The 11,530-nt window shown below is 41.7% G+C and overlaps 1 protein-coding gene across 3 annotated transcripts; it reads right to left on the reverse strand.

The window, feature by feature from the left end:
- Positions 1-2,150: 2,150 nt before the first annotated feature.
- LOC124116887 lies at positions 2,151-11,133 on the reverse strand. 3 transcript variants are annotated; one of them, XM_048383768.1, is made up of 4 exons: positions 11,012-11,121; positions 6,441-6,579; positions 3,880-4,166; positions 2,151-3,038 (listed from the first exon to the last, which is right to left on the reverse strand). In XM_048383768.1, the coding sequence occupies exons 1-4, from the start codon at positions 11,099-11,101 to the stop codon at positions 2,766-2,768; spliced, it is 789 nt and encodes a 262-aa protein (XP_048239725.1). In that variant the 5' UTR covers positions 11,102-11,121; the 3' UTR covers positions 2,151-2,765. The 3 variants fall into 3 exon arrangements, with proteins under 3 accessions (XP_048239725.1, XP_046334436.2, XP_046334437.1); XM_046478480.2 differs by lacking the exon at positions 11,012-11,121 and adding an exon at positions 8,513-8,716; XM_046478481.2 differs by lacking the exon at positions 6,441-6,579 and having other exon boundaries at positions 11,012-11,133.
- Between the last annotated feature and the right edge of the window lie 397 nt (positions 11,134-11,530).

The following is an 11,530-nucleotide window of genomic DNA, read 5'->3' on the forward strand; positions in this document are numbered from 1 at the left end:
CGAACATGCAACGTTCTATGTACTTATCGGGTTGGAATCATCGAGAGAGTACGCAATTGTTTGAAAAGAGCCTTTACCGGGCCAGTTTCCAACTCGATAAGTAAACAGACAAGTGAGCGAGTGAGTGAATTGGGTTGTAACGCCGATATTTACAGTATTCCAGTTATATCAAGGCGTGTCAGCTTAATGTGGAGGAAAGCCGAAAGTGATGCAGGTCTCAGACGTTTGCCACTTTGGTGAAACCCATGAACACGGGTATTGCGCTAAAATATAAGTACTCGTATTTCAAGGCAAGTGTCTAAGGGTGTGAATCATGTTGCATTTGTCGTTGGATCACGATGCATGCACTTTGCTGAAGCATATAAAGTGCGACGCCTATTTGGGTCGGGGGTCTCTTAGGAAAATACTGTGGAACAGCCCATAGCTCTGTGTAGAGACAAGACAATGGCAACATCATGTTTGGCAGCAGCACGGAGATACGGATACCGCAGCTTATCGCTATCTTACACTGCCCAGTGCCCATGGAGCAGGCTGAAATAGTCATTGTCTTTTAATTTGTACATGAAAAATGTGAAAAGAAAAGAAGAGACCGTGCACTGACGCCTTAAGATAATTGTTTATACATCAAATTAACTTTTCATGGAAAAAGATTTGTCAAATTTTATTAAATTTTGAATAATATTCAATACATTACTCACTTTTTGCATATCAGAATATCGGTGTTTAGAGAGGGAAAAAAACACACGTAGTGATTTCCTGGCTTTGAATTTCCCCATTTTAGATGGGTTTTTTTTACAATATATGTCATGCCCCGCTGGTAGCACGTATCGAATTTTATAGGACAAAACAGGACACATGTTAAATTTTTGGGTGTAGGTGAGGTGAGGTGAAATGGGGTTCAACGTCACGTCCAAGATTATTGCACTTTTAGCGACGTGCATGTACGTACGTGTGTGTGTGTGTGTGTGTGTGTGTGGCTGTTTGTACTAGTCCGGACTGATGCCGATTTATAGTGCTAGCTCACTGAGATACCATGCCGCAGGTTAACATGAATACCCCACTCAGACACAGTATACTGACTCCGAGCCGACCAGTCCTTGTTTTAGCCCCTTATTTCCGAGCGTCAGACAGGGTAACAACAAGTACCATCTTTTAACGTCTTTTGGTAAGACGCGGCCGGGGATCGAACCCCGGACCTTCCGCTCTCCGGGCGGACGCACTACCACTAGACCAGGGGAGGCGGTCTTTTTGGGTGTATATTTACTGACCACATTCTAGCTGCGGTAACGGTACCTCGGTGCTGCTCCCTTTTCGTGATGTGGATGTTGACTTGTGGCTACATAGAACTACGAACTGTCCCACTGTGTTGTCCTAACAGATCCCCGATTCTGAACATACTGCACTCACAACCCTGCTATAATGTACATGAATCGTAATGCCACGAAAACTGCAACATGATCGATCCACTTCCTGAAACACCTGCTGTCAAACATGTGTCCTTATAGTTCCGAACATGCAATGTTCTATGTACTTATCGGGTTGGAATCATCGAGAGAGTACGCAATTGTTTGAAAAGAGCCTTTACCGGGCCAGTTTCCAACTCGATAAGTAAACAGACAAGTGAGTGAGTGAATTGGGTTGTAACGCCGATATTTACAGTATTCCAGTTATATCAAGGCGTGTCAGCTTAATGTGGAGGAAAGCCGAAAGTGATGCAGGTCTCAGACGTTTGCCACTTTGGTGAAACCCATGAACACGGGTATTGCGCTAAAATATAAGTACTCGTATTTCAAGGCAAGTGTCTAAGGGTGTGAATCATGTTGCATTTGTCGTTGGATCACGACGCATGCACTTTGCCGAAGCATATAAAGTGCGATGCATATTTGGGTCGGGGATCTCTTAGGAAAATACTGTGGAACAGCCCATAGCTCTGTGTAGAGACAAGACAATGGCAACATCATGTTTGGCAGCAGCACGGAGATACGGATACCGCAGCTTATCGCTATCTTACACTGCCCAGTGCCCATGGAGCAGGCTGAAATAGTCATTGTCTTTTAATTTGTACATGAAAAATGTGAAAAGAAAAGAAGAGACCGTGCACGTTGACGCCTTAAGATAATTGTTTACATCAAATTAACTTTTCATGGAAAAAGATTTGTCAAATTTTATTAAATTTTGAATAATATTCAATACATTACTCACTTTTTGCATATCAGAATATCGGTGTTTAGAGAGGGAAAAAAACACACGTAGTGATTTCCTGGCTTTGAATTTCCCCATTTTAGATGGGTTTTTTTTACAATATATGTCATGCCCCGCTGGTAGCACGTATCGAATGTGACAAACACTAAAAAAAAGTGTTAAAACTACTCTTCTATTTTCGCGGGCAATCATTAGAATTTTAACGTTAAAATATGTAAAAACATATGAACAGTTAAAATGTGGTGAATACAAGCACACCTTAAATATCAGAAAAACACTAAATAATTCAAGCAACTATTCTTTTAAAGAACGTGCCCATATCAAGGACTACTTCAAAAGACAACTTGACCCACCATTTTGATTTCCAAGGCTTCTCTAATGCACCTAGAACATATTAAGTTCACCGGAACCAAGGCAAGCGTTGTTACTATCACGAATAGCTACGTTGAAAACATGACCTGCATAATAATGAAGCGAGATCGAGGTCACTGTGTCAACTGGAGTTCAATAAAATCGTGTGACCTCATGTGAACAAATCATGCACGACACGCTCGCAGGGTCCATCAAGGTTTAAGTGGCCTGATGCGCCTCTCTATCCAGGCAGGCATCTTGTAGGGGCTGCTCCAGGCGAGGCGGGGGTTGTAGAGGATGAAGTAGGCACTGCCGTGTGCTACCGCCAGACCCAGCAGGATGCCGACAGTTGTGAGATAGCTCATCAGCATGTACACATTGAGGACATGAACACTGATGTCAAACGCTGTTCCAAGGATTGAATCGAGCTCCAAGCGATCTTTCTTGTGACTTTTGAAATAATCCAGAGAACTCCAGTCCATTATCTGTAAAAGAAAAGAAGATAAATCTAATATTCTGAAGAAAATATATTAAATATATTATGTACGATTTATTCTTACGGTCACTGTCACTAATCCTAGTTCCTGAAACTCAAATGGCTGAGTCTTTTCATAAGGTCGCCCGGACAACGAATGTAGATGTGATACTTTAATGATGCCAACTTGTGAGTTGATATTTTGCATGCAATAAAGCCTATCCCAATTACCATACCCACTGGGGATTTGAGTCATTGTTTCCTGGTAACATATTATTGCAAAACTCTATTACTAAAATAGATTGGGTGGCCCAGGCTCTATGTTTGGCTGGTTGGTGATGAAGCATTGCGGATCGTCAATTTACAGGGAGACGTGATAAAGCTGGCATATTGCTGACTCTGGAGTTTGACAGCATTCACACATCCATCTCCGAGACTGTGTTTAAAAAACAACATTTTTCAATGGTTCATATTTACTGGCATGAACAAATTTGCGTCCCAATGCGTTTGCATGTTTCATACCAAATTTTCAGCTTCCTTAATTCTTCTAAATTTGAATTAACTTTCAAATTGTATCCCTCACCCTGAAAGCCCACACGACGGCACTAAATGAAGCAACGGGGATCTGCATAGCCCTGCATTGAATAAAGCATTATTTAACCTCCCTTGAAATCTTAAGACGCAAAATGACGCGACTATCTGAAAACGGCTACTGCCTTGTTACCATATTAGTCCTATGTTGCTGTGTTACCATATTACTCCTATATTGTTTTGTTAACTCAGTCAACGGTCATATTGCTGGAATGTTGCTGAGTGTGGTGTTAAACAGCAAATAAATAAACAAAACAAACCTTATTAGCAAGTGCTGATTTGTTCCAGGTGACGAAGTAGTAGAGGTGTTGTAGAATCTGCAGACTTGCCAACCATTTGAGTCTGCCCGTATACAGGAAGCAGGTGATGAAGACTGAGGCAGCGTCAAACAGGAAGTAGTAGCGTATGCGGACAAGATCTTTCCGAGGCAGTAACCTAACTCGGAACAAGATGGCCGCGTGTCCCAGAATGTGATACAGCTCAACCACAAACAGCACAAAGGCAACTGGGTTGAAGGACCACATTTTATTGACGTCTATTGAAATACCTGTAGAACAAGAATTGCGGCACAATATTAACATTTCTCTGCAGCATAATAAACTGCATTAAACCATATGAAATTATATTTCCGCTTTCTTTAGAAGTTAACGTATTTTAGGCTGGGTGGATAGAAGACTATACCACGGCACTTCCAGCAGCTTTCAATGAAACAAATGCTGCCACCAAACATACGTTGGTGTCACCGATATTCAAATATTTTATGCATACTTATTGATACCTTGCTCACATAAATATATTAAACTTGTCACTCTGTTCAACATGTTTAAAGTGTAAGGTTGTACAACATTGTTTCATTACACAACAGTTATCTTTCTTTCAAAAAAAATATTCAACGCGGATTTTTGTTTACAAATTGACACAGTCGTTTCACACAATTGATAAACTTAACCCAATAATGGGGATTCACATCATTAACTATCAGATCATATGTGGTAAACAGTTCAGATGCTATTGACTGAGTGTATGAGTTTGGTTTAAGGCCGCTTTGAGCAGTATCTCAGTCACATCAGGGCTTTTCAAGCTTGATGTGGGGGAACCTCCAAATGAAGATCTCCCATCTACCCTTTGGTGAAACCTACGAGCACAGGTATGGTGATATCAAATAAAGAATGATCGAATCTATAGATCATCGGATACGTGCAAGACTAAGAGACACAACTCTGCATTGCAACTATGACACTTTAGGTGACTCGGCCACCCGTATCCCCTCCAGAAACTAACAATTTGTTTACATTAGCAGGGATTTACCTGAGTTTATCTATTTTCCTGTGCAGTTAATTGACACTCCGTAATAGAGCTTGGCGGTCCAAGTATGAAACATGGGGGTCCCAGTCATGCGACACATGGGACGCTTCATGGCTTATGGCTTGCCAACAAGTTTATCCATGGAATGTCACTGCACTTTTTCACGTTGCGTATATGATCAACTAGTGGTTGTAGGGGATAGACGGAAATATATTACCATTTTCAAAATTGTAAAGAGTTTTTAGTAATAGTTGTATGATAATAATGAACGAATTGGGTACATATAACAACCGGTAGTGAAGTGTGACAGTAGATCGCCTACGATCCTAAAGGACGATCGGCGTAAAATGGGAAATTTCAAACTTGACGCGTTTTTTTATCAGAAGTGCGTAATACCGCCATGATTCCTCAAACATTCATTCACAAGAAGAGGCATACTGTGTATGAGTTGCCCAATGGCGATTTGAGGGAATATATCCCACTCCTCTTGCAGCGCCTTGCCAAGTTCTGCCAATGCGGTCAGCGGCTCAATGACATTGACGCACACGTCTCCGTCATGTCCCAGACGTGTTCAGAAGGGGAAATGTCTGGGCTCATTGCTAGCCATGGCATTCCATGCATGGCGATTCGTGCAAGGTGAGCACAGGCGTTGTCACCCTGAAAGACAACGTCGACCCACACGCCTTGCAAATGGGAGAACAAAGGGTGTCGTAATAGTGTCCTGATAGTACTGTCCAGTGACCCTTCCTTGCAACATATGGAGTGGTATGGCAGTCATAATGATCCCACCCCACACCATAACCAATCCAGCGCAAAATCTGACATTGGGTCTCAGGTTGACACTGGCTTGACGTTCATTTCGATGTCGACAGACATCACTACCATCAAGGACGTGCAAAGTGAATCGTGACTTATCGGAAAACAAGACACGTGATCAGCGACGATTACCACGGTTTCCACGGTTTCCACGGTGTGTACTCCATTTAGGTCTGTTGGCGATATGACGATTTGTCAGAGACGGCACAACACATGGCCGTCGAGTATGGGGACGAGTTGCAGTTAGACGATTTCTAAACTTTCATAGAGCCTGTGTTCGATCCTGTACTCTTGCTTGTCGTTGACCTGGGACGCCCTGAAGGAAGTCGATCGACAACATTTTGGGTATGTTGGTACTTGTTCCATCCATCTGCTAATCACAGACTGTGAAACTATGAACGTATTGGCCCCTGCACCCAGTGCAGATTCCAGCATGCCAATAGCCCGTTGACGCGTTGCACTAGTTCATACAGAAACAATGAATGAAATCAAGTATATCAAATTTGTATGATAAACAGAATCAGAATCATAAGATTGACAGAAATAATGGCTACTGCATGTGTCACGTGCAAACTATAGGATGTATTTTAGTGTTATGTTCTATAGACATAGACGTTCTTACATATATTGTTTATCCTCAACATTTACCTTTGCTCTAATACTTGGTATTAACATTCATTTATACTTTATGATCCCCTACCTTTTAAAGTATACTGACTGCGGAAGTAAATAACATCCACTTGACTTTCAGCTCTTAGTGACCCGATGGCGTGTGCCCAAAACACCTTTCCATGGTCGTGAGTAAGACGTCCAGGATAGAAGACCTCTAGTGTCAAAACCTTCCTTGAGAAAAGTCAGGAAAGGGTGTTGGAGCTGTATTGTGAAGTATTTTACACACTTGTTAAACTTGAATGCTGTTCGTGATGCCTAAAGCAGACGTGACATTACATTATTGTCACAGGAAAAAACGTGCAAAGTTTTACGTTGCCGCTTCATAAGTTAGGATTTCCAAAACGCATCAAATTAAAAACGCAGTCAAATTAAAAACTTCACATTTTTAAAAGTAATCCCATATATGATATACAACGGACAAATGTATCAGAGAAGGTAATTTTTAGTCATTAATGTCCAAAAAAGGATTTTAATTAACGGTGGTAACTATAATTTGTTCCAAGCACCTACGGTATTCGGTAATAACATCAGTTTAAATCATAAGTCCCAAGCACAAGAATCTGATGGCACATATGTTCAGTAGCGTGTATGGCCACCATGTGCGTTGACAACTGCCACACAACGCCTCCGCATGGACCTGGTGATGCTTGTGAACACGTGATTGGGAAGAAGACGCCATTGTTGCTGCAAAATGGTGCCAAGAACTTGCAAATTCTGTGGTTGGTTCTGGAGAGTGCGCAGGCTTCTGCCAAGAGCATCCCTGACGTGTTCGATGGGATCGAGGTCGGGAGACCTTGACGGCCAATCCATGGCGTTGACTCCCGCATTCTGAAGGAAATTCCTTGTCAAAATTGCTGTGTGGGGTCTGGCATTGTCGTGTTGGAAGATCAAACAGGGTCCATGTGCTGCCATAAAAGACAGAAGTTCTGGTGCCAGTACCTGGTCGCGGTAAGCAGCAGCGTTGAGGTTGCCACGGATGACAAGTAGCCTGGAACGTGCATTGCCACAGAAAGCAATTGAGTCAGAATCGGCCCGCAGTATGGCCTCCGTGCATGAAGGTGAGCAGTTCTCAGACGGTTTCGAACAGTTTGCGCACTCAGTCTACCCCTAAACAGTTCATTTCTGGTTGAAGTAGCCGTCAAAAATCGGTTACGGAGGTGACGTAAGACAATCTGACGATCCTCTGGATGTGACGTCACACGTGGTCGACCTGGCCGAGGGCGATCAGCGGTGGTACCCGTTTGCTGTAGACGCGTCTGTAAATCATAAACAGTCCGTCGACTACAACCCATCGACCTTGCGACTTCAGCTACGGACGTTCCCGTCTGCAACATGCCGATGGCACGTTCACGTTGCACATTTGAAAGGCGTGGCATGACAAATGGCCGTAAAGACTTTTGTTTTCTTGTGTTTTCCTTTTTTTGTAAATGACTGCTAACAAGTATGGCTGAAAACACGTGCGGTATTATGGCCACGTGACCAGTTGCACGTGAAAAACCACTTTTGACTCTATAGTGCTGTGCACATGATTTTGATCGATTCACCTGCACAAAAACGGGTGTTATCTGAAGACAATACGTGGCCATTACTGTTTAAATACACAATAAGGGCCCACAATGATAACTGGTCAAAATGTTAAAATTTTAGGATTGTGAAGTTTTTAATTTGGTTCAGTATAAATGTAAAGTCATAACCAACTGCTTGATATTCCAAGGGCTCCCAGACCATTAATCTATAAATACACGGAATATCCGCATGTTGTCACCTTAGCAATACGCTTTGTTATCCTGAAAAGGTGAAAATGCCCATTTGATAGAACTAAGTGCCTAAACTACATCAGGTCAAACAGTACACATCTATATGATACTATATCCCATCATGATGTTCACATAATTTGAGTCCTAAAACATTGTTTACGAGTAGACGTTAAACTGGGTCAAACGTCATACAAATGTCGACATTGTGGTTTCTGTAAACATATCGACATTTAACGTGGAGTATATACATAAAACAAAGAACCGATTATCCTAACATATACTACTCTGTAGATATAACTATCACATATTCGTACAGAATATATTAAACATGAAGACTATTTACCGTGCGAGGTAAAGAACACTCTGATTGCTGCCCTACAGTCAACGTGCAACACACCTCGCTCACATGCCCGTCAAGGCAACACAACGTGGACTTTGACCATACGTGAATAGAAATAGCTGTTTTGTCGAGGTGAGAGAAGGTCAAAGTAACACACAGATTAGCATTGATGTCTGAAATTGATGTCTGCATTGTATGCCAATATTACCCAAAAACAACAACTAAACTTTCAGAAATGGAATTAATTTTGAAAAAAGGCCATTCCGGATACATATCATAGCTTCGTTAAGCCGTCACCATCAATCACAGCAGTCAGGTTTGTTGATGTTCATTTCTTGACGGTACTGTATTAACATGCATGACCTCTTTGAATTTTTCTTCTCTGAAACGGCTAGGACAGGAAGTAAAGTCAACTGCTATATCCAAGAAACCGAACGATGCTGGGAAAACCGGCGGTGTGGGTGACCGACTGTAGGTCCCAGATTCAAAGAGCGGCACTCGTTTCGAAAGATACCCCTTTCCGAAACTCGTGCCTTTCGCTCGGTCAGATACCAAAGACATTGCTTGGATTAACTTTTAACATTATTTCATTGTCATGTCATACAAACACTCATTGTCATGTCAGTCAAACACTCATTGTCATGTCATACAAACAGTCATTGTTATGTCAGTCAAACAGCCATTGTCATGTCAGTCAAACACTCATTGTCATGTCATACAAACACTCATTGTCATTTCAGTCAAACACTCATTGTCATGCTAGTCAAACACTCATTGTCATGTTAGTCAAACACTCATTGTCATGTCATACAAACAGTCATTGTTATGTCAAACACTCATTGTCATGTCAGTCAAACACTCATTGGCATGTCAGTCAAACAGTCATTGTCATGCCATACAGTCAGTCATTGGCATGTCATACACACACTCATTGTCATGCCAGTCAAACACTCAGTGGCATGTCAGTCAAACACTCATTGTCATTTCAGTCAAACACTCATTGTCATGTCATACAAACGGTCATTGTCATGTGATACAAACACTCATTGTCATTTCAGTCAAACACTCATTGTCATGCCAGTCAAACACTCATTGTCATGTCATACAAACACTCATTGTCATGTCACTCATTGTCATGTCAGTCAAACACTCATTGTCATGTCAAACAAACACTCATTGTCATGTCATACACACACTCATTGTCATTTCAGTCAAACACTCACTGTCATGTCATACAAACGGTCATTGTTATGTCACAAAGTCAATCAGTCAAGATCATGCTTGTGGGAAGAGGCCACTAAGGAGGTCCGTACCCCAATTGTGTGGATTGATGTTCAAGATGTCAATCACTGGATTGTCAGGTGAATCACTGGATTGTCAGGTGCAGACTGGATTATTATTACAGACCGCTGTCATCTGGCAGGAATATTGCTGAGTATGATTTAAACAAACAAACAAAGAAACAACCATTTTCATTACATACAATGAATGAGTGAGTGAGTGAGTATTGTTTTACAAGGCTTTTAGCAATATTCAAGCAATGTCACGACAGGGGACACCAGGAATGGGCTTCACACATTGTACCCATGTCAGGAATTGAACCCGGGTCTTCGGCGTGACATGTTAACGCTTTAAACCACTAGGCTACCCCCACTGCCTCTCATGTCATACAAACACTCTTTGTCATGTCAAAGAAATAGTTATTGTCATGTCATACAAATACTCATTGTCATGTCATAGTGACAGCCATTGTAATTTTTATGTTATACCAACAGTCAGTGTCATGTTATACTGTCATTGTCATGTCATACACTCATTGTCATTTCACACACTAATTGTGATGTCATACAGACACTTTGTCATGTTCTAAACTCACCATCATGTCATGCATAGTTACATACACTCATTGTGTTGTCATGACATCCAAACAAGTATTGGCATGTCGTTCAAACAGTCAATACAATGTCATACAAACACTCACTCTCTTGAACCTACCAAATATCTATCGCATATTCTAATTGAGTGTTCATTTAGTGTCATATGGTTTCTGGTTATATACACACATATTTTGCCATTTTGCTCACCTACTGCATATCCCCTGTCCAGTTATTTACTCGTCGATCACGTTAATGGTAGATCTATAGCTTCGGGTCTATCAGTGACGTCACGCATCGAACGGAGTTATCCCCTCTTTAAATAGGGAGCAAAGTTACTCAAATTTCTTTCAAACACTGTTTGAGTTATGAATGTCAGTCATCGAGATGCATTGTCTGTAGTCCATAGCTCTCGAACCACGCCAGTCAATACACAACTATCCTCATTTGTGTCCGCCCGTCTTGTCAACAGAGCAATGTCGGTCAGTGGTAATAAGAAATCAAGTAACGGATGTCTCACTTGATAGCTTCGAGTGTTGTTAGTATATTTATCGTGTACGTTTCAATCAAAATGACACTGTTGCGAACACATGTTATATGTGTAGCTGATGACATTCTAACTCCTCACCCTCATATTCTGCTGGAATGGCTGCCACAACAGTGCGAGCTTCGGCTCCGCGATCATCCGTAGCATTCCCTTCCTGACGTGTGACGTCATAGCCTACCGTATTTCCTCGAATACGGGCGGAGTTTGCCTAAAAGTCGGGCCGGGCCGGGCCAACGGGTAATACTAAAAATGGATTGCAGAATAATAAAACGAAACGCGCATATCTAGGCAGATCTCAAATGTCCAGAAACGTATAGTTTTGCTCATTTAATTGAGTTTGTATAAAAATGCACCTTCAAAAATGTAATAAACTGATGATTATGACTACATTCCGTGAGATTCGTAGAAAAGTCAGTGTCTTGACTGTGTGTATTCTTTGATTAGAATGCTTCTCACCGACCTTAGCGTGTAGGGGTGTGATGTCCTGGGCAGGAAACGACAGTGTTATGACTACTCTTCTTTCATTAATTAACGTGTTGGGCTTGTGTTGGGGCCAACTTGGCCCCGGCGGTCAAAATCTACTTTAAACGCACAGATGTA

The sequence above is a fragment of the Haliotis rufescens genome, unplaced genomic scaffold, assembly GCF_023055435.1.
Source record: "Haliotis rufescens isolate VD_foot unplaced genomic scaffold, xgHalRufe1.0.p SCAF_5, whole genome shotgun sequence".
Classification (NCBI taxonomy): domain Eukaryota; kingdom Metazoa; phylum Mollusca; class Gastropoda; order Lepetellida; family Haliotidae; genus Haliotis; species Haliotis rufescens.